Source organism: Onychomys torridus, chromosome 14 (genome assembly GCF_903995425.1).
Source record: "Onychomys torridus chromosome 14, mOncTor1.1, whole genome shotgun sequence".
In the NCBI taxonomy this organism is placed as follows: domain Eukaryota; kingdom Metazoa; phylum Chordata; class Mammalia; order Rodentia; family Cricetidae; genus Onychomys; species Onychomys torridus.
In genome coordinates this window covers 80056543-80079488 of record NC_050456.1, presented here as the reverse complement: position 1 = coordinate 80079488, position 22946 = coordinate 80056543, and the positions used below count along the sequence as shown (strand labels likewise).

At 57.8% G+C, this 22946-nt stretch overlaps 1 protein-coding gene across 1 annotated transcript; it reads left to right on the top strand.

Annotated features, from left to right (window-relative positions):
• Positions 1-732: 732 nt before the first annotated feature.
• On the top strand, positions 733-22791 carry Akt1 (AKT serine/threonine kinase 1). Its single transcript, XM_036206115.1, has 14 exons — positions 733-1009; positions 3393-3528; positions 13007-13135; positions 15914-16025; positions 16355-16502; positions 16942-17073; positions 18239-18304; positions 19045-19113; positions 19358-19483; positions 19551-19679; positions 19753-19967; positions 20199-20286; positions 21389-21491; positions 21855-22791. Exons 2-14 carry the CDS (start codon positions 3483-3485, stop codon positions 21932-21934), a joined length of 1443 nt encoding a protein of 480 aa, XP_036062008.1. The 5' UTR covers positions 733-1009; positions 3393-3482; the 3' UTR covers positions 21935-22791.
• The last annotated feature ends 155 nt before the right edge of the window (positions 22792-22946 follow it).

Below are 22946 nucleotides of genomic sequence, written 5' to 3'. Positions count from 1 at the left end.
TCACAAACGGGCTATCAGTTTGGGCCTCAGGGGTGAGGGAGGGGCTCTGCGCAGGAACTGCTGGGGCAGGCTTAAGGGGTTGAAGAGAGGATGGGTTGGTTAGAGGCCCCAGCCACCTTGACTCTTCAATTCCGGGACACTATAAGGAACCGCCCCTCCCGCCCCCTCCCCCGTGCCTCGCCCATCGGAGTCCACAGCGAGGTCTTGGCTGGCTGAGCCCTACCCTTGAGTCTGCCCCCAACGACACACTGGTCCCTCTGGATGTCCAGGTGTGTCCCCTTCTCCCTGTCACCCGCAGAGTCCCCCATCAGCTTCTGTGGCAGACAGTACCGACTCGAATGAGTGTCTCCGTCCCGTCCCCCCCGTCCCCCGGAGCCTTCCTTTTTGTGTAGTGTGGCCTGCAGTGTAGCCGGTCTCTCCCGGCTCCCAAGATGGGGACAGTTGGGCCTCTTGAGAAAGTCAAAACTGATCCACTCCCCCACGCCGGCCTCCGTGGGGTCTGGAGAGCTAGGCCGACAAGTGCCAGCTCGTTCACAAACGGGGAAACCTAGGCCGGAGCTGGAGCCCTGGATCTGCGGCGGGGCTCCGTTACCCGCGTGGCCCTGGCTTGGGGCCACCCGAGGGCGGCGCCTGCGGGGCCGCGCTCGCGCTCACGGGGTGCCTCGCCCTGGCCGCGGGCCGCGCCGGGGGCGCCCGGGGCGGCGGAGGCGGATGTGGGCGGGCGGCGCGGGCGCGGGGCGGGGAGAAGGCGGGCCGGCGGCGGCGGCGGCAGCACCGAGGCGGCGGGCGGCCGGCCCAGCGCGGCAGCGCACGCGAGTCCGGGACAGGCGGAGCGGACCGAGCAGCGCCCGGCGGCCGGCACGGCGGCGGCCTAGACCCGGCCAGCAGCGCGCGCCCGGCCGCCGCTGCCTCCAGCCGGCTCCGCCCAGCGCCCGCCCGCGGGATGCGGAGCGGCGGGCGCCCGAGGCCGCGGCCCGGCTAGGCCCCGTCGCCCGCACGCGGCGGCCCGGTGAGTGCCCGCGCCGCGCCCTGTTCCGGGCCGCGGCCACCCTGCTTTGTTCCCGGCCGCGCCGCGCCTCCGAGCAGAGCAGGAAGTGGCCGAGCGGAGGCCTGGGCGGGGAGCGCGCGGGGCCGGGCTGATCGCGCAGGAGGCCCACGCCGGCGAGGGTGCGGGCGGCCGCCGCGTGACCTTGGGTGGCCGCCCCGCGGGGCCGGGTCGCGGGAGAGGGGCGCTGCTAGCGTGCGCAGTGGGGGCCGGTGCGCCCCGGGGCCTGGGGCTGTCTGGGCACTCGGCCAGCGAGGGTAGGAGAAAGGCTCGCCCCGCGGCCTGCGTGTGGTGGGAGGGCCCTCGGAAGGAGAACTCATTTCCCACGGACAGAAAGTTGTGCGCGGTGGCACTGTGCCCAGGCTAGCCCACAAAAGACTGCTAGCCTTCTTGGGCCCGGAAACTGCTTCCTGGACTAGGTGGTTTCTGGAGGGGCTGGGGCTTAGAGGACGCGTGGGATCGGCCTCTGGGATCCGGGATACTGGAGGAACTGATGGATTTGTCTTAAAGAGGACTGGTTTCTAAGTTAGGTGACGGTGGAACCTTCCTCTGCTCTGTGGCCAAACTCCTCCCCGAGGCCCCTGGTTTGGCTCCAGGTGGCTAGCCTTGACTGCTTAGCGCCATCACTCAAGTGAAGGGCAAGTCGCCTTGGTGGGGCCCCAGCTGGGCGTGTGGGCCCAGTGTCCCAGAGGGGTTGAACTCTTAAGACTTAACAATAGCAACCATATGCCCTTGTGGCAAGGCCCTCCAGAGACATGCTCAGGGCTGCTTGATGTGGACATTGGTTAACTGCTGTGTCTCTTCACTCCATGCGTGTGGATTTATTTTTACATGGCTCTGGACAGCTGACTATCATCAGCGGACCTTGGGTCTGGGTGGGGGTGGGGGACATCCAGAGAGAGGTCTTGCCCTCCAACCCTCTGCCTCCAGGCCACACCCACTCTGACAGTCACCCTCTGGGGTTCCTTCTTGGCTTACCTTTTTCACTCTGGCTCTCCATTGCCACCTGCTCGTTGAGGGAAAGGTACTTTCTTTCTTGGGCCAGTGTGGTCTTTCCTACTCCGGCATTTGGCGCGTGACACATAGCAGCAGGGTCTTCCTTTTGTTCTACATTAAGCTTCAGTTGAGGCAAAGTGACGGTGACTCTGGGTGCCAGCTTGTGCCTTCCGGGCTAGATCGGTGACTGAGGGGCTTGTCCGGGTCAGCTGTAGTAGACCCAAGTTGGCATCTGTTCCACAGTGGCTTTCTGGTCTTTCCTGGGCCTGGCCACAGGAGCCCCATGTGGAGGGACCGCAGCACAGGCTTGCTGGTAAAGGAATGCCCAAATGCACTCCCCAGAGTGTCCAGACTTGGTGATGTAAGAACTGGGGCTTGAGGGTTGCCCAGGAGTTTCTCCAGCCAAGAAGCAGTGGAACTTTGCAAGATGAGCTGGCAGAGTGGGCTTTGTCACAGGCTAGCGGGTGGGCCACTGCAGGACCCTAGGTCTTGTATGTTGCCTGCCCATGTGTGGGCTGAATGCTGTAACTGTGGGCTGTAACCACCCTGCTCTGGATGCTCCTTACCAGCAAGCTGTCTGGAAGTCTCTTTGTCCCTGGTATAGAGTGAAGACCTTGGCAAAACCATAGATGCCTAGTACATGTTAGCCAAAGGAATGAGGCAGCTTCAGAGGAGGGTGAACGCTTGGCAAAACTGTAGATGCCTAGTACACATTACCCCAGTGGATGAGGCAGCTTCAGAGGAACAGGGTGCTGATTTTGAGAGGCTCTGGGGTTTCACCTGAGGAGGTTTGTAGTGTTGCCCTGAAGGTCTCTGGGCATTGCTTCATACCATTACCTACTCTACCTGTGCCTTTTTAGTATTTACATTCCTGTGTTCCTAATCCCAGCAGGTGGGAACCCTGTGTTCTGCATTAGGCGTTCCTAGACTAGGCTGGTGAGAATGCAGGACAAGGCCAGCAAACAAGCACCCCCACTAGTGTGGGGCAGAGCAGAAGCAGTCAGCGCTGCCTGGAGGAGGTGGACTGTTTGCTGGCTGCCTGTCAGGAACATCCCCTTTCTGGGGATGGAGTGTTCCAGCAGAGGCCAGGGAGGTAGAGGTTGGCCACAGCCTTGCATCCTAGACTGTCCAGTTTGGATCTGCATGTAGCTTCTACTGGACGTGGGTCTTATACAGCAGTGTTTTGAGATAAAATCAGTCAGGCTGGCAGGGTAAGGGTGAAGGGGGAACCTGGGATCCTGAGGGGGGTGGATCAAAGGAGGGGATGTGGGTAATTTGTGGGTCCTCTGGGACTTACTAAAGCTGACCCCAAGCAGGACCCCGCCTCACATGCTTTCTTGGCTTCTTTTAGACGCTGTGGCCAAGCCGGCTGGGCTCAGCCTGCTGAGAAGACACTCTGAGCATCCCTGGGTTACCCCGGTCTGTGGGGGCCACGGATACCATGAACGACGTAGCCATTGTGAAGGAGGGCTGGCTACACAAACGAGGTCAGTCCCTGCTCTGCAGGGGGAGCAGGGCTGGGCCTGGGTCTGCCCAGGTATGGAATCTGGGGGGCTATAATGGCCCAACAGGCAACTTTATGGCCATATCAAAGAGTGCTTGCTGTGTCCAGGCATGCTGGGCAGGAGTGGCACCTCCCCACCATGGGGCTCTAGGCCTGCTTCAGGAGGAGTGTGCAGGCCCAGTTTTTCCCATAGTATGGAGGTCATGGCCTCCTTCTGGGGCCTCTTGGCTAGAGGCTGAGGCCCTGTGCAGGGCCTGCTTTGAGCGGCTTGGGGGTGGGGCCAGCTGCTGCAGCCTCATTCCTGACTTTCCTGGAAGGCAGCAAGGACATGGCTGCTGTTCCAGGGCTGGCAGGCTGGTAGCCTGGGCACTGCCCAAGGGCTCCTGAGGGCAAGCAGGGCAGGGTTGCTCTGCTTGGCCCTGTGCCCACCTTAGTTCTGGATTCCTGAAGTCAGGGGGCTTCTCATCAGCAGGGGCCCAACAGGGGCATGTTGGCATGAGAACTGAAGAACGGACCGGCTGTTCCCAAGGCCCCTCACCTTCTAGCATACCCACCAGCTTCCTCCTGCCAGGAGTAAGTTTCAAAGCCAGTTCCCTAGGACAGTCCCTTGCTTTTGCCCTGGGGCAGGCATCTCAGCCCCTCCTGACTTCCTCTTCCTGCAGACCTGCTCCCACCGGAAGTTCTAGTGATCCTTGCCAATGCTAGCCACCGCTCCCACTCCTTCTGGCTCTCTGGCAGAGGGAATTGTGATCTTGGTGGCCAGAGGAGGACCCAGACACAGAAGACGGAGACTGGGGACAGAAGTTGGTGTTAGGACATGAGATGTGGGATATAAATTCTAGCAGAGCAGGCCCGAGAGCCATGAGCTAAGGGAGGTGGAGAAGGTTGTCTGTGTCAAGAGGTCTCACTGTGGCAGCTCCAGGGAAGATTCTGTGCTGGGCTCTGCAAGGGCTGTGACCTGTACCTCTTGTCTGGCTCCAGTCTGTCCTGCTCCCCTTGCCTTCCCACCTCCCCAGTGCCTCCTTCCCCAGCCCCCTAGGTGTCCTGCCTCCTGAGCTCGGATCCCTGGGTTGTGCTCTGCTGTCCGCTTCACCCTCTTTGCAAGCGGGACACGTTCCCCTTTGGCCCCTGTTTCTCCCCTCCCTGGCCGTACACAGCCTATTTCATGGACGAATGTAGAGTGTATGGCTGTCAGAGTTAGAGCCGATCTAGAGGTTGCTGGGCCTCAAGTTACTGGAACATTCCCCAGGCAGGAAGCCTTTTGAGGCCTGGGGTGTCATACTGCTCCTTACGGCTGAGCCATTTGAAGGCTGGGTGGGGCAGGACATCAGGCTCGAGGGTGTGCAGAGGCTGTGTTTGAACCTGGTTTAGCAGCTTAGTGATTGTTCCTCCCCAGGAGAAGGTCACTGAGTTCCTTAGGCCTTGATTTCCACATTTATGGCATGGAAGTGGGGATGGGTGAAGATATGGAGAAGAGAGTATTATCTGTGGGACGGCCCAACTAGACACGACACCTACCAGGTGGAATGGACAGAGAACACCTGTCTGTGGGGTAGGGGCTTCCTAGTCTCAGCAGCCTCTAGGGACAGCTGCCTGGTGACCAGCCTCAGGCCAGGAGAGCCAGGCCATTCTCATGGTCGCAGCCCGGGTGGTAAGGACTCTGATGGCGGTGATGGTAGCCATATGCCATTCCTGGTCTGGGTCCTCCTACCATGTCCTGCTCTGGCCCAGCCATGTCCCACTGCTTGGCCTGCTGCTGCTTGCTGAGAAAAGCCTGTCTTGGTGACCCTCATTTCTCCCTTCTGAGCACCCTCAACTGTGTATGTTATGGGCTCCAACTCATGCCTGCATCTTTGGTTTGGGGCTCTAACTCTCTCCCTGTCTTGGGTTGGGGTCAGAACATGTTAGGTCAACCTCCAACCTAAGGCCACTCTGACTTGGCTGGGGTAGGCAAGGAAGGAAGGCTACTATAATTGTCTCTCAGTGTCCCATGATCCCTTGAACACCTGGGTATCCCCATATCCTCCACGTTGTTGACTCTGTAGGTTAGAGTACTGCTGACTGGGAATTGAATCCATCTGCTAGGTCTCCCATGTCCAGCCAGGGGCTTGGAGCCACATACATTGGATCTTGGCTGAACTCCCAAGCTCCCCATGTGCTGGCCATGCCTTCGAGGCTATTTGAGCATATAGAGAGGATGTTCCTCCCCCTTACTCCATATCTACAGAGATCCGAGGTCCAGGTTTCTCCTACCCCTTGGGAGCTCACCCCTCAGGAAGGGTCCCCAAACCACTCTTGGGAGCTCTGACTATTTGTACTCTGGACCAGAGGGTGCCCAGCTAAGTGCCCAGTACAAGAGCAGACATTCTAGCTATACATTGATCTGCGGCTGGACCTGATAAGCCTCTGGGCGTCCAACAAGGGGCCCATAGACTGATGGGAGGCAGTGGGCTGGAGCTAAAGGCGGCCAGAAGCAGCGTGGCCGGCCTGATGGACAGGTGGGTGGACTGTGAGGAGAGCAGCAGCACCTGCCAGAGTGGACATGCCAGGCCCAGTGCTGGTCATATGTCCCCAGATGCGGAGGTTTGGGGTTTTGATAGCCAAGCTGGGGTTAAATCGCAGGTATGGCTGAACTTGTCTGACCTACGATTTCAGTCTTCAGATTGCAAAGGAGCTATGTACTGGGGCCACAGGCTTGTCTGTGTTACTCTTGTAGGTGGTTCCCCAAATCCCTGATGCCTGGTGGGCTGTGTGCACAGGAGCTGACCTATAGCCATCTACGTGGTCAGGTTAGCCCTTGTCTGTGTCCCCCAGCCCACAAGAGGTGAGTCTGGAGAAGCAGAGGACACTGACAGTGGATGAAGGGGCTGTGTGTTTGGAGTAGGTAGCATGACCAGCTGTAGGGCCAAGTGTAGGCTCACTCACTCAGCAAACTAGTTGAGGGGCCTAGCAGGGTGGGGACCACCTGGCTGTTCTCACTCCTGTCAGGTAGAGGAGGTCCGATGGGGTGGAGAGAGGCTGGCATGTGGTTTGGGGCTCTGGGTCTGGATTAGTGAGTCTCTGGGGAGAGCCAACGGTTCTGAGCCCAGTGGGCAGGTCAACATTTAGGGACAGGAGTGGTGCTGTGTGTGGAGACTGGGCCTGAGAGAGAGGTAAGCATGTGGCACCCGGTAGAGAGCTGGACAGAGGGTGGCAACTGAGTGCCCTGGGTCCACCCGTGGAGTGGGCAGTACACTGAGTCTTGGCTGGTGGTGGGGCTGAGTTTCCTGTTTTGTGAACGTGTTGAGTTCTCCCTTAAAAACAAACAACGAAAGAGGAAGCTGGGCGGCCTCCACTGGGGTGTGAGGGTCACTGTTGGCCTGGTGACTCCAGAGTGGGCAGCACTTCTCTCTGCTTCCTGACCACTGTCCTGTAGATGGAATTGTCCCTGGGGCTGAGCCACATGGAGGACACAAGGCGGTGAGGAAAAACATGTGTGGACATGGGACCGGCCAGTTCTGCAGGGCGGCAGAGTGCACTGTACAGAGGAACACAGACTTAGAAGGAGGTGGGGTGCTACGTGGATAGGTAGAACCGTGGCCCACTGCCAGGAGTAGCTTGAGGGGTTGCATCAGGCTGGTTCCTAGAAGTGCCATGGGGTAGTAGGGAGAGCCGTCCTGTCCTTGGCTGGCAGTCCTCTGTGCCCAGTCACACCCGGGCCAGGCCCGGAGCCAGCACCAGCCCTTAGGCCCGCCCTGTGACAGTAGTTGTGGCTGTCCTAGCCACCCCACTATGGCTGGTGCTCCACCCACACCCAGCACTTCCCCAGAGAAGCCTCCCCAGCCAGGACGGAGGCCCTGGGCCAGGCAGATGGGCAGAGGAGCAGCCAGGAGCCCCTCAGTTCCAGTGGCCTGTCTGCAGGGACCTGTCCTTTGCCTCTGGATGTCTTGCTTCTCCCTCCCCACTTTCCCCTCCCCTCCCCTCCCCTCCATTCCTTCAGTAGTTTTTGAGATAGGGTCTTACTTTGTAGTGCAGATTGGCCTGAACTTGTGAGTTTCCTGCCTCGCCCTTTTGGGTTCTTGGCAGAGAACTTAGGAGGTAGTGGGCCCCAAGACACTGTTCTAGAGACGGCGTTCCTGCCCTTGGCCAGGCTCTGGCTGGCCCATGTAGGCTCTGGTATCTGGGGGGTAAAGGCAAGGCTGGGGCTGCCTCTGCTTCCCAGCACATCCTTTCTGCTCTGTCTGGGCCTCTTTTTTTTTTTTTAAATTTAGAGAGAGAGAGAGAGAGAGAGAGAGAGAGAGAGAGAGAGAGAGAGACTGTCTGTCTGTCTGTCTCTGTGTATATATACATATGCGCGTGCGCGCGCGCGCGCGCGCACACACACACACACACACATGCAGGGGAGGGGGTGATCACATGAGCACACCTTTTGAGTTGATTTTCTCTTCTATGTGGATCCTTGAGGGGAGGTGCCTTTACTTGCTAAGCCATCTTATAGGACTGTCTGGGCCTCACGGGCTGTGCCACAAAGGAGGTAGAGAGGGAGGTGGCTAGGTAACAGGAGGGCACAGCCTTTGGGACTCAGCACAGTTGGGGTCTCTCGGCTGTGCCTTGTGTCTGGGGAAGGGGGATGGCTGATGTGGTGTTGGGCTGGCTATGTGTGTGGAGAAACTGGGACTATGCTGAATTAGATGATCTGAGTACTGTAGGAGGCTTGGGGTTGTGTTCTAGGGTGGAGCTCTAGTCTGGCCTTCTTTTCTGGTCCAGGGAAGCTGAGGAGGAGGTAGCTATGTGGACCAAAGTCTGGACCAGTACTCCCTGTGTGTTGGAGGTGGCAGTTGTGGGAGGTATGATACCCCCAGTGGGTTGTAGGAGGCTGGAGAACTAGTCACCACCATGTGAAGTAGATCCTGGAGCAGCAGCAGGCCACGGGCTCCATCACTTCATTTGTGAGGCATTGTGCTTGGGTAGTTGCTGGATCTTGGCCCTTCTCAGCTGAGGCCTGCCGATGGCAGTTGGTGTCCTGGCCGTCCCTCAGCTCTGGTTATTTTTGGCCTCTGTGACCTCTAGAGTCCCTTTCTTTAAGCCTCAGTTTCTCCAGAAAGCTGGTGGGTACAGTGAGCCCTACCTCCTGCTTGGTGACATTTTAGAGTTGTGGGCTGTGGCAAAAGCCCACCCAGGCTTAGTGGAGTGCCAGTCTTTTACAGGCCCAGACTGGCCACTGGTATCCCACCCTATGAGACCTACATAAGCACTCCTCTGAGAAAGGCAGAATCTGGGCTATACCTGGTGACACCAGACCTGGAGTTTTACCTGCTCATGGGCAGCACACTCTTCCACCCCGTCTTTGCCCAGCTTTTGGGCTTTGAATCTGTTGGGGTCAAGAGACATGGAACGCAGGGCCTGCAGAGGGACCTGGGAGGCTGGGCCTCGGGGATGACCTTGCCAGCTGCTGACCACCGACTGCCCAGAAGGCAGCAGGAGCTGGGCTAGTGGCCCCGATGGGCTGCTAACAGCAGACCGCTTGCTCAATGTGCTGGAGAAGGTAAATGGGCACCCGGCAGCTGTCGGTGCGATGGATGTGTTGGCGGTGGGGGACGTTTGGTCGCTGCTGTCAGCTGGCGCCTGCTCCCCAGGCCTGCTGGGGCTCACTTTGCTGTGGAGAAACAGCTCGGTGCCGCCTGGCGCCTTGCCAGCTGCTGCCTGCCACCACCACTGCGGCAAAGTGTTTATCCAGCAGTTTCCCCAAGAACCAGGGACTTGGAGAAAGTGCTCACAGTGATGAGGACACGGGCCAGGCCAGTGGTGACTCTGGTTGTACCTAGGACATGGGTGTCCCCTAGGATGGTCTGGAAGTATAGGTCATGGCCGTGGCTGTCATGATGCCCTGTTACAGTGCTCTGCTGTGGGAGGCCAAGCAGGGGAAGCCTCTTGTGGAGGTGCTGTGCTAGTACCCAGCATCCAGCATTCGCTCTTCCTCCGTTTTTCTCATTTATTTGGTTTTTTGAGACAGGATTGCTCTGTGTAACAGCTCTAGCTGTCTTGGAACTCACTCTGTAGCCCAGCCTGGCCTCCAGCTCACAGAGATCTGCCTGCCTCTGCCTCCCAAGTGCTGGGGTTAAAGGTGTGCGTCACCACTGCCCAGTTCTTTTTTTCCTTTTTAAGACAGATTCTCTGTATGTAGTCTTGGCTGACTTGGTATTCACTATGTAGACTAGGCTGGCCTTGAACTGTGAGAAAGCCACTGTCTCAGCCTCCTGAAAGCTAGGGTTAAAGGTATGCACTATCATGCCTGGCTTCCCCATTTCCTTCTGAGATTTAGGTCCAGAAGGCCCTGATGGAGGGACTTGGAGGCTAATCCACACAGATGCTGGAGGGTATGCGTTGTGAGGTCATCAATGAGTGGCATCTCTGGGTACTCTTCCCCCCAGAATTGGATAGGATCTGGTCTTGGAAGAGTGGGTGGGACTGAGGGAGCCCTTGCCTCTTCCCAGGTGCTGGCCTTGGTGCAAGAAGGTGGGATGGGTCCTTGGGTGGGGTGGGTACTGGCTGCCATCTCTGCATAGCAGGTGTGAGACCTTCTGGATGGACTTGCTTGCACATCTGCTTCGTGGGGACCCGGATCTACTGTGATGCTGGCCTTAGCCCGGGGTGTCCCCTGTTTGCTGTTTTGTTGCTCATTAGGAGCTGTTGGCGGGCATCTGGCCATGGGATCCCACCGTGGAGGTGGCACTGGTCGTTTGTCATCTGTCCACGTCTGTGTGAACACAGGCCTGGGAAGGAAACTCCAGGTGGAGCGGGGCACCTCTGGTGGGCCGTGTGGACCTGCATTCCCAGAGGCTATGTAGACAGGTGGAGGGCTCCAGCTGGTGCTGAGCTTCTCCAGCTGGACTCCGCCTTGCCTGGGGTCAGGGTATCAAGCATCCAGATGGGGTGAGGGAGCCAAGAGGAGCCTGGGTGGGTCAGAGCCTGGCACTTCTGTGGAGGCCAGGATGGCTTGCTGGAGTGTGAAGAGCTGGAGGGAGGCTTGCCGAAGTCCATGTCCCCAAAAGAGACCCCAGGAGTGGACAGGAGCATTCCTAGATCCCATGCAACCATGAAGGAGCAGGGTAGCTGCCTCTTGCATTTGTCTGTCGTATGTTGGCTCAGTTCTGCAGAGGGGTGGGACCTGGGGTCTGTCTGGACTGAACTCATTAACATGCAGGCCACATCCCAGGCTGTAGCTGCCTCAGCCAGTAGGTAACCCCACTGACCACTTGGCTAGACCTTGAGGCAGGAGACGAAGAAAGAGATCTGTGTGCCAGAGCTGGGCCCCTTTCCTCTGGAAGGAGGCCGCCACGGGAGAAGACCCGATGAGGTCACTTCACTTTACATTTATCCTTGGCCATGTGGCCTCTGGGTGGCCAGGGAGGGAAAGGGCATCTAGGCCCTTCTGGGTACTTGCCTTCTCCTCTGTCTGGTGAGTGCCCCTGCCTGCACCTCCAGGTTCACATTTCAGAATCTGCCTGGCCTAAGGGGCTGGTCATGTAGGCTAAGAACCAGTAGTAGATTTAAGGTCAGGGTGGTGGTCTTCGTGTGGGGGCCTGCACTGAGCACAGCGGGGTGGGCAGCAGTTGGTAAATCAAGATGGATTTCTGGGGCACGGGTGCGTTGCTCATCAGCCTCCGTACTCAGTTAGTGTCCCGGGGAGCAGCAGCTGGTGAGATAGGAGGTACTCCATCAGGGGCCGACAGCTCCAGACTGGTGCTGGCGGGTGGGCATGCACGGCGGGTGGCCTAGGAAGGAACAGGCTGGGGGTGGGCTGCTCACCCCCCAGTGGCTCTGCTGTATTACTCAGAGCCCCTGCCTACCCCTGCACCTTCTAGGCACTGTGCCAGGAGGGGGTCTGTCGCGGGGCTACTGGGCGTGTGAATACTTGCAGGTGTGTGGCACCTGGTCAGGAGCAGGGCTGGTGCCTGCAGGGCCTCCGGGGACTTTGCAAAGCTGGGTGGGAACCCTGTTCTGTGTTCATGTTGTGTAGGCAAGTTGCTGAGGCCTAAGACCCTCCTAAGCAAGGGAGGGTTGGCTTTGGCCACTGCTTTGAGGCACCCAGTAGCTGTGGGAGGTGGTTGGGCTGGGGAGCTAGGCTTCTGGAAGGTAAAGATGGGAGGCAGGAATCAGTTTACAGGTGTCCTAGTGGTTACATGTGGACTGTGGCCCTTGAAGAGAAGCAGAATATTCTTGCCTATGCCCTGGAGGAGCGCCAGCCACATTTGGGCACATGCTACCGAGTCAGGAGGAGCTTAGGCTTTCTTCTTTGCTGCCCTATCCATTGTGGAGCTGGGGTCTTTGTCCGTGCTGATGGCGGGCTTAGGAGATCTTCAGTGATGAGGGGACAGGATCCTTAGCTCTAATAGCTGCCAGCCCCTGCAGTGGGGGTCTTGGTCTGGTAGTGGCTCTCTTCACTTCTTCGCTTCTCTTCTTCATCTCTTAGCTTTCTGACTTGTGCAGGATCACACAGGAGCATGCAGAGCAAGGCTGGTGTCTGGAAATGCCTCCCAGGGCGTCGATTGGAAGAAGGGACTAGATGGTGGAGATGGGGAGGTGGTTCACGTGTAGAACTCTGCAGTATGCCATCCAGAGCCCTTGCTACTTGTGCCCTGGCAGGTCCAGAGGGCCTGGAGGGTCCAAGCTGGTGTGCTATGCTAGGTAGCCTGTATCTCACCTGGAAAAGTGTACTCAGAACGCCTAGATTTGGCACATACCGTAAGAGGGTAGAGAAGGAGAGCCGGCCAGCCTCCCTGGGGCTGTGGAAACGGGATTAGGTGCACTGCCTGGTGCCTGTGACTTGGTCTGTGTCCTGGAGCACCTGGTGGTAGGTGGCTTGGTCCAGGCATTGCTCACTACACATCCCTCCAGGTGCCGACTTTATCCCAGATAGAGCTGAGGGACCCCAGCCCTGTGGGCTACCCCTCCTGCCCTCAGCCTAGTGTCCCCTCAGATGAAGAAGTTGCCTAATTAGTTAGTTCCCTGTTGTTCAGACTCCTTGCTCGGCAAAATGTAAATTAAACATTTTTTCCGGGTGTCAGTATGAAAAATGACAGTCGCCGGGAGCTCACAGAGGACATCTGCTCTGATTCCTGAGTGTGGTTCCCACTTATGGCTGATGTTGCAGAACTGGGGAGAACGATGTTCCTGTGTACCTGGGTGACCAGGACTCAGCTGGGCACAGCCCAAGTCTCAGCTCGGGCCCAAGTCCTCCTTGTTCCAGCTGTGGTGCCTCCTGGGTCTGCTGCATAGACAGAGCCCTGGAAGATGCTCCCAGCAGCATGCACTGGCAGCTCCGCCCTAGTGACAGGGCCTTCTGGGAAGGCCGAAATGGCCCAGGTCCTTCCCACCTCGCACTGCACCCTTCACTTGAATCTCCGTGCCCGGGTCCTCTCAGGAGTCTGGGACACTGCAGTAATGTTCACATGCAACTCCTTATGTCCCCAATCCTGCAGGGGAATACATTAAGACCTGGCGGCCACGCTACTTCCTCCTCAAGAATGACGGCACCTTCATCGGCTACAAGGAGCGGCCTCAGGACGTGGAGCAGCGCGAGTCTCCCCTCAACAACTTCTCCGTGGCACGTAAGCGTCCTAGCCGCTTGGGTTGAGTGAGCTGGCTGGGCAGTAGGCAGGCTGAAGCCCTTGCCACCCACTGAGGAGCCTGAAGAGAGCCCCCAGGTTTTGTCCTAGGGTGCTGGGACAGTGCTGGCCTTGAGTCACCTCCTCTAGCACTGGCGAGGGGCCAGCTCTGGCTGGGCCTGGGGGGCCCTTGCTAGGAAGGCTGAAGGTTCCAGTATGTGGTGACTGGACCTGATTTAGAGAGTGGCTTGACCAGAATCCCTCTAACAGGGACCAGAAGCCACTCAAGGGCATTCCCTGGGAACTCTCGGGAGCTCTTGGGTAGACAGCAGGAGGAGGGATTCCCGGCTCTAGGAGTCTGTGACACCCTAGGAGCCATTTCTTAATTGTCCCTGGGAAGGGCATCAGAAGCCCTTTCCCTGTGGGTCTTGTGGTCCCCTACTGGAGTGCCAGTGGGAGTCAGCCCTACTCCAGGATTGGTGAGGGTGATAAAGTTGGGGACACTGTGAAACTATCTTTGAGAGCTTGGGGCTTGAGAAGCTATGTCCTTGTTCTCTGTGCCACATTGTGACAGCCCAGTTCTGCCTGGGACTGGCCGAGGGCTCAGCTAGTTTCGTAGGTGTGGTTGAGTTTGATAGTGATATGTAGCAGCATGTCTGAGCCAGGGGGGTTACTAACAGCAGACTCCGGGGTCATCCTCGGGCTGCAGTCTGGAGGTGCAGTGTGTGCCTTTCATTGCTTGATCTGCATTCTGCACCTAGTAACCTTCTTGATATGCTCCTGCCCTGTAGGTAGCTCTGTTTGACCTGCCTCAGATCCCAGGGCATCCACCTCCCTTGGCCAGGCCCCAGATCTGCTCCAGAGCCTTAAGCCTTAAGATAGGTTGCTGCCTCGACAGCTGGATGGGGAAGGAATCCTAGCTAACTCGTTGCAGGAGGTAGGAAAGGGACCTCTGGAGCAGACACGTAGGTATGGGTACCAGCCAAGGGAGCTGCTGGCCAGTGAGCAGGGCTTGGGCCTCAGGAGGTGGGCAGTGTATACCTAGCAGGGAACAGAGCTGAGTGGGGCTGTGTTTAAGCCAGTTCAAGGGCTCTTCCATGGAGGTGGGTTCTGGTGGGAGGGTTTAAGACCCCAGCTTGGTGCTAGTATTCATCTGCTGGTCTGACAAGCTGTCCCAGATGTGCTGAGGACAAGGCTCAGGGTGCTTATCTACCCCCATCCCCCACTCCATGTTGTCACAGGCCTTCCCCAAGGCTGGGCCTCAAGCCCCTCTTAGCCCCTGGCTTGGCAGACTGCCCCCTGCTCATTCATTGGAGCCTGGAGGCCCCTCACATTGCCAGGACCCAGACGATGGAATGTGGGAGGCCCCTCAGCCCCTCCTGCCTTATAGAGTCTTGCCAGGAAGCCTTCTTGCTGCATACAGACCCTCAGGGCCTGTCTGTGTGATCCACCCTGATAGATGTATACACCAGGTATGCACCAGGTGTGCATGCTCTGAGTTTCCATATTCCAGGGTATGCTCCTGGTGTGGGTGCTGCATGGTGTGCCATTTTACCAGGGATTCTCTATGTGATTGCACCAAACGGGGTGGGTGGGCCCTGCACTCTTAACCCCCAGGGAAATCAGTGTTCCTCGATCCCTCGATTAAGACCCAGCATGAGATAGGGGTCAGCAGCTGAGGGAAAGAGGAACTTTAGAAATGGTTATGGTGCAGGGCTAACTGATCTAGCCTGGCACCTTCTTATAGTGCCTCACCTTCAGAGCAGAGCATCCCAACTGGCTCTCTGTTCTTTGAGGGGAATTGGGACTGGGAGAGGGGATGTAGCTAGGTGTGGTAGCTTGTGTTGTAGTCCTAGCACTCAGGAGGCTGAGGCATGATTGCCTCAAGCTCAGGGCCAGCTTAGATTACATAGTGAGTACCAGGGCAGGCAGAGTTACATAGCAAGACCCTGCCTTGGAAAACAGAAATGCCAGGGGTGGTAGCTAAAACATGTAAACTTAGCACTTAGGAGGCAGAGGCAAGAGGATTGCCATAGTTTGACGTTTCTGGTCTATGTGGAGTGTTCCAGGGCTATACACCAAAGACCCCATATCAAAAATAAACAATTTTTAAGACTTAAAGATTCTTATTTTATTATTTTATGTGTAAGGGTGTTTGTTGTGCCTTTGTGTATGTGTGTGCCTGGTGCTCATGGAGACCAGAAAACAGTGTCAGACCCCTGGAACTGGAGTTACAGATGGTTGTGAGCTGCCATATGGGTGTCGGGAATTGAACTTGGGTCCTCTGGAAGAGCAGTTAGTGCTCTTAACCAATGAGCCATCTTTCTAGCCCCCCAAATAAATAATTTTTTAAAAAGATTTATTTATTTATTGTGTATACAGTGTTCTGCTTGCATGTGTCCCTGCAGGTCAGAAGAGGGAGCCAGATCTCATTACATATGGTTGTGAGCCACCATGTGGTTGCTGGGAATTGAACTCAGGACCTTTGGAAGAGCAGCCAGTGCTCTTAACCTCTGAGCCATCTCTCCAGCCCCAAAGCAGATTTCTTTTTATTTTGAGCTGAGGATCGAACCCAGGGCCTTGTGCTTGCTAGGCAAGCGCTCTACCACTGAGCTAAATCCCCAACCCAATAATTTTTTTAAAGGGAGGATGGGATGCACCTTCCTGAGATAGGAGGGCGGGTCTGGGGGATAGGGTGTGTCTGGCCAGGACTGTAAGGAGGGCTTCGTGGAGAAGCAGGTGGATGTATGCAGGTAGACGCTCCCCTGGCCTCTCCTTTAGAATGCCAGCTGATGAAGACAGAGCGGCCAAGGCCCAACACGTTCATCATCCGCTGCCTGCAGTGGACCACAGTCATTGAGCGCACCTTCCATGTGGAGACGCCTGAGGAGCGGTGAGATGACCATGTGGGGGGCTTCTGGAACAGTGGCCATGCGCCCTGCTCAGGCCATGCTTGCGTGAGAGCCAAAGGCCTCTGCTGAGCCCATTCTGGAGAACTAGTCTGTTCTACTTGTCGGGTGTAGGTGGCGAAATGATGGGAGAAGCATCAGCGTCCCCAGTTCCTTGAGATTTTCTGACACTCCTGAGTGCATGCAGACCAGGCTCTGGGTGATTGACTGCAGCTTCGCCTCCGGGCCAGGCAGCCAGGCAGCCAGGCAGCTGGTAGGCGAAAGCCGTGGCGGAGACCCTGCTGGTGCCTGAAGCCTCACTTGACCCCTGCAGGGAAGAGTGGACCACTGCCATCCAGACTGTGGCTGATGGACTCAAGAGGCAGGAGGAAGAGACGATGGACTTCCGATCAGGTTCTCCCAGCGACAACTCGGGGGCTGAGGAGATGGAGGTGTCCCTGGCCAAGCCCAAGCACCGTGTGGTGAGTCTGGGCTCTGGTTCTGCTGGGGCTACCAGAGTTGTAGAAGGACCTGGTATCCCTGACTGGTTCCCTGTCGGGGTCTGGGTGCCTCTGGCTCCCCTTACATGGGTTGAGGATGTACCTCAGTTGGCAGGATTCTTGTCTGGCATGAAGCCACTGTACTAAAGAAAGAAAAAGTAAAATGAAGATGCCCACCATCTCCCAAGCCCTGGTCCTCCGAGCTAAACTGTACAGACCTTTCACTGGTCCCCACAGGCCAGCAGATGTGAGAGTGGTCCCGTCTTGGCTCCAGCTCTCTTGAGTTTGCTGTAGGGTAACTTGGAGCTTTGTTCCCTCTGGACACTGTCGAGCTGAAGGCAGTGGCGTAGGTATCTATCCCCATCGGCTGGTTGTGGTGAGCAAGGGTCCTCCCTAACTGGGCTCTGTCTGCCACCCACAGACCATGAACGAGTTTGAGTACCTGAAGCTGCTGGGCAAGGGCACCTTTGGGAAGGTGATCCTGGTGAAGGAGAAGGCCACAGGCCGCTACTATGCCATGAAGATCCTGAGGAAGGAGGTCATCGTCGCCAAGGTACTAGGAGGGTAGGGTGGAGGGAGGGGGAGAGGACTGCAGGGTGGAGGGAGGGGGAGAGGACTGCAGGGGGGAGGGGGAGGGGGAGAGGACTGCAGGGGGGAGGGGGGGGGAGAGGACTGCAGGGGGGAGGGGGGGTGAGAGGACTGCAGGGGAGAGGGGAGGGGAGAGGACTGCAGGGTGGAGGGTGAGGGTGAGAGGACTGCAGGGGAGAGGGGGGGGGGGAGAGGACTGCGGGGGAGAGGGGGAGGGTGAGAGGACTGCAGGGTGGAGGGGGGGGTGAGAGGACTGCAGGGTGGGGGGAGGGGGAGAGGACTGCAGGGTGGAGGGGGGGTGAGAGGACTGCAGGGTGGAGGGGGGTGAGAGGACTGCAGGGGAGAGGGGGGGGGAGAGGACTGCAGGGGAGAGGGGGAGGGGGAGAGGACTGCAGGGTGGAGGGAGGGGGAGAGGACTGCAGGGTGGAGGGGGGGGAGAGGACTGCAGGGGAGAGGGAGGGGGAGAGGACTGCGGGGGAGGGGGGTGAGAGGACTGCAGGGGAGAGGGGAGGGGGAGAGGACTGCGGGGGAGAGGGGAGGGTGAGAGGACTGCAGGGTGGAGGGGGGTGAGAGGACTGCAGGGTGGAGGGGGGTGAGAGGACTGCAGGGGAGAGGGGGAGGGGGAGAGGACTGCAGGGGAGAGGGAGAGGACTGCAGGGTGGAGGGTGAGAGGACTGCAGGGGAGAGGGGGAGGGGAGAGGACTGCGGGGGAGAGGGAGGGTGAGAGGACTGCAGGGGAGAGGGGGAGGGGGAGAGGACTGCAGGGGAGAGGGGGGGGTGAGAGGACTGCAGGGGGGAGGGGGGGTGAGAGGACTGCAGGGTGGAGGGGGGTGAGAGGACTGCAGGGTGGAGGGGGGTGAGAGGACTGCAGGGGGAGGGGGAGGGTGAGAGGACTGCAGGGTGGAGGGGAGGGAGAGGACTGCAGGGTGGAGGGGGGGTGAGAGGACTGCAGGGTGGAGGGGGGGGGAGAGGACTGCAGGGGAGAGGGGGAGGGTGAGAGGACTGGAGGGTGGAGGGGGAGGGGGAGAGGACTGCAGGGTGGAGGGGGAGGGGGAGAGGACTGCAGGGGAAAGGGGGGGGGGGGAGAGGACTGCGGGGGAGAGGGGTGCTCACTTGGTTCCACCTTCCAGGATGAGGTTGCCCACACACTTACTGAGAACCGCGTCCTGCAGAACTCCAGGCATCCCTTCCTTACAGTAAGTAGCGGCCGTCAGATAGGGATGGGTAGGGTAGAGTGGGTCAGGCACATGGTGCTGCCGCCTTTGTGTACACACAGGGGCTTCCAGGCTTTAGGTGGACTGGTAGAGGGGTGTGTGTGAGGTGCTGACATGGAGCTGGGAAGCATACAACTGTGGTGTGCAGGGAGGGAGGCGTGACTGGAATCCCACTCTGCTGAAGCCTGGGGTTGCTTAAACTCTCCATCCCTAACTTCTCTCAGACCCATCTTCTAGGATGATTTCTCTGGAGACCAGCTTTCCTCGGGGTTTAGTGAGTGAAGCGCAGTTATAGCAGCTTGATTGGCTCCAGGGTCAGCATTTTGGGGTGTTGCCTTTAAGCAGGGCCACCTGTAGTCCATGATGGGAAGGCTCCTGGATGGCTCAGGGCATTGGTTCTAGAAATGCTAAGCTGGAGGTCAAACTCCCCACCTGGAGGCTTTTGGTGACCTCAGAACTTGGTACAGTCAACTTCTAAGCCATCTTGCCCTGCATTTGAACCCAGACCCATGTTTCTTATCTTAAAATACGCCATTTGGCATGGTGGCTTACATCTGTAGTCCTACACTTAGGAGGCTGAGGCAGAAGGATTTGCTGATTGCGAGGAAGTCTGGACTAACACCTGAGACAACACTAAGATGCCCTGATACATCCTGGGGTTGGCTGGGTGGGCAGTATCTTAATGCTCCTCGGTGCTAAGACTCTCTGTGCTTCCATTCCAGGCCCTGAAGTACTCATTCCAGACCCATGACCGCCTGTGCTTTGTCATGGAATATGCTAATGGGGGCGAGGTAGGGCCCCAGGCAGCTTCAGGTCTGGGCACTTCCCGGGTGAACTTGTCCCTCTGAGAGCCTTGGAACCCTCTCCGCAGCACAGATGGTGCTGCTGCCCCTGGCCATGTGAGCCCACAGTTGCTGTTTCTGCTGAGTTAGTCTCCAGGCCCCTAGTTCTCTTTGGGGGTAGTCCCTCACCTCCTCTGCCTTGTGGGTCACGGGTGGGCCTCATGCAGCCCTCCTCCGCGCTGTCCGCCCACAGCTCTTCTTCCACCTCTCCCGTGAGCGTGTGTTTTCCGAGGACCGGGCCCGCTTCTATGGTGCGGAGATTGTGTCGGCCCTGGACTATCTGCACTCTGAGAAGAACGTGGTATACCGGGACCTCAAGGTGTGTCCACGGACTGGGGGAAGTGGGGACCGGGGGCCTGGCCACGCTAACTGAGGCTTCCTGACAGCTGGAGAACCTCATGCTGGACAAGGACGGGCACATCAAGATAACGGACTTCGGGCTGTGCAAGGAAGGCATCAAGGACGGCGCCACCATGAAGACCTTCTGCGGGACGCCCGAGTACCTGGCCCCTGAGGTGCCCCGCCACTTCCTGTGCGTTCCCCCACCCCCCGTGTCCTGGACACATGGTGACAGAGTCCCCCATCCAGGTGCTGGAGGACAATGATTACGGACGTGCAGTGGACTGGTGGGGCCTGGGCGTGGTCATGTACGAGATGATGTGTGGTCGCCTGCCCTTCTACAACCAGGATCATGAGCGCCTCTTCGAGCTCATCCTCATGGAGGAGATCCGCTTCCCACGAACACTTGGGCCAGAGGCCAAGTCCCTGCTGGCTGGACTGCTGAAGAAGGACCCCACACAGAGGTAAGGGCCACCAGTACTTTAAGCTCCGCCTCTGGACAGTACCGCTTCCCGGTGTACCCACCATATTGCCCTGTGTAGTCTCGGTCACATGTAGCCAGGGCAGACCCAGGTGGTGGTCAGGTAGCCAAGGGATACCCACAGCTGCTCAGGAAGTCCCACCCCGAGAGCATCCCCATGAGCCTGTCCCCTCACATGCACTGTCTGAGCTCTGGACCTGTCTCCTACCCACAGGCTTGGCGGGGGCTCCGAGGATGCCAAGGAGATTATGCAGCACCGCTTCTTTGCCAACATCGTGTGGCAAGATGTGTATGAGAAGAAGGTGTGCATCTGGCCACTGTGCCCATCTCTGGATCACACGTGTGCGCGCACACACTAACACTCACTCTTCAGTTTTTACTGGTTCAGATGCCCATGATGGGCTCAGCTCTGTGGTAATCACATGCCCCTGCAGGAGCCACAGGGATGTGCACGCCTTCCTTACACACCCTGCGGACCTCACCCAGTTGCGAGGCCTGTCCAGGCCCTTGATTGTGCCCGTGTTGCCTACCCTGTGCCCTTACTCCTGTCTTTGCTCTGAAAGCTAGCTGCGGGCGGGGGTAATGTTAGGTTTCTCCAGCTTCCATAGAGCCCTGCCCCATTCTCTCAGACAGCACCTGTCTTTCTGACATGGCAGAGGCCGCTGGCAGAGAGCAGTCTCTCGTACTCATCCCCAGGTGGGGTGCCCTTTGGCTCCTGAGCAGAGTTGGCACAGGCTGATGAGGCATGGCATGTGGGCCCAACACTAGACATGTTGTGTGGGTACCCTGTCATCAAACCTGCCTTTAGTGTATCCAGCCTGCCCCCTACCTTCAATGTCCTTTCTAGGCCACATGGGACCAGCAGCCGGAGCCCTGCCCTCTGATCATATGGGGGTGTGAATGGCACACCTCTCCTGTCCATACCCATCTAGAGATCTCTTGAGGTGACATGTAACACTGCCCTCACACCAGATTTTGGGGGCATTGTAGTTGAGAATCCTTGCCTGTGGGACCCAATGGGGTGTTGGCTCCTCCATGTACACATCATTTTCCAGTTTGCCTCTTCTCCCTGGGCTGTCAGTGAGGCAAATGAGCTTACCTGAAGTCTAGTCTCTCTCCATTTCTAAGAAAACTTGCAAGGAAAATGACGAGCAGATAAAAAGAGACAGGGCTGTCCCTGCCGCTGGGAGATGGGCACAGTCACCTTGTGCCCCTTTGGGGCTGCCCTAGGTGCCCTCCCCTTCTTGCCTACACTGCCCTACCCAGTTTCATCTAGAGCTGTACCCTTTGCTAGTGGCTCACCCTTCAGGAAGTTAGTGTTGCCTGGAGATGGAGAGGGGCTGGAACATTGTGAATTGGAGTGTGGAAGGGAGCTATAACCAGTCCTTTCCTGTTCCTCCACAGCTGAACCCACCTTTTAAGCCCCAGGTCACCTCTGAGACTGATACCAGGTATTTTGATGAGGAGTTCACTGCTCAGATGATCACTATCACACCGCCTGATCAAGGTGAGGGCCAGCCTGCTCTCAAGTGCCTCAGTGTCAAGCTTCTGTTGACTCTAGTTTTTTCTTTTGGGGAGAGGGGAGGAACTGGAGGAGGAGGTTGTTGAGGGATGTCATGTGGGTACTGGGAATTGAACTTGGGTTCTGTCAGAGTAGCCAGTGCTCTTAACCACTAAGCCCTCTCTCCAGCCCCAAACCCACATTTTAAAAAGCCCCTTTTGGAGAATGGTAGCCATTAGGCCGAGGGTGAGGGCTCAGGGTGGCCGTGGCCACGTGTAGAGCCTCCTTGTGCCCTCCGTTATGTGGCAGGTGGGTGGGCTGCTTCCGGAGGCTGGGTCTGAGCGTCTCTTGTGGCTGGCCCGCCCGCAGATGACAGCATGGAGTGTGCAGACAGCGAGCGGAGGCCACACTTCCCCCAGTTCTCATACTCAGCCAGTGGCACAGCCTGAGCCCGGGACCGGCGGCAGGCAGCCCTCACCCCTGTGCATCACCGAGTCCAGAAGCCCCGCGTGGATCATCTCTAGCTGATGGTTTTGTTTCTCGGATGTGCTGGGGAGGAACCTTGCCAGCCTCCAGGACCAGGGGAGAATGTTTCTACTGTGGGCAGCAGCCTACCTCCCAGCCAGGTCAGGAGGAAAATTATCCTGGGGTTTTTCTTAATTTATTTCATCCAATTTGAGGCCAGATGTGGCCTCAGTGCCCAGAACAATTAGATTCATGTAGAAAAATATTAAGGACTTCTGAGACCATGTGCAATGTGGGCTCATGGGTCTGGGTGGGTCCTGTCACTGCCCCCATCGACCTGGCCACTCTGGCCGCCACCTGTCTTTAGGGTCCAGGGCCAAAGTCCAACTGGAGGGCACCAAAGCACCTCACTGTGGTATGCTAGCTGGCTTTCTCCCTCTGGGGTGGGAGAGGGCAGAGCAGCCTCAGCACCAGGGCTGAATGGGATGGCCAGGACTCACCTGGGTTGACAGAGGAACAAGAATCCAGTTTGTTGCTGTGTGTCATGCTGTTCAGAGGCATTGTAGGGGGTTTGAATCTCCGTGACAGAAGAGCGCCTGCCTCCCCCCTCCTGTGTGGCGGCTCTTGGGGGCACTGGGAGTGTCTGCCTCCCATGAGTTCTTCTCTTAGCACTTGTCCTTTCAGATGCTTTCCTTCTCCAGCTGTCGCCTGGCCTGTCCCCTCCTGGCCAGACACTGGCCATTGCTGCACCATGTCTTTTTTACAGCATTCAACTGCAGCATTTTTACTATGATAATAAGAAACTGTCCCTCCAAATTCAATAAAACATGCTTTTCAAGTTTGTGGTTTGCTTTGCTGGATGGTGTGAAGTGTGGGAACCCTGTTTGTGGGTTTGGAGGTGAAGGAATGTGGCTAGGGTCACTTGGGACCTCAAGGTGGGTGCTAGGCACAGGTCCCTGAGGCTGCAGTGATAGCCTTCAGGGGAAGATGCCCCTC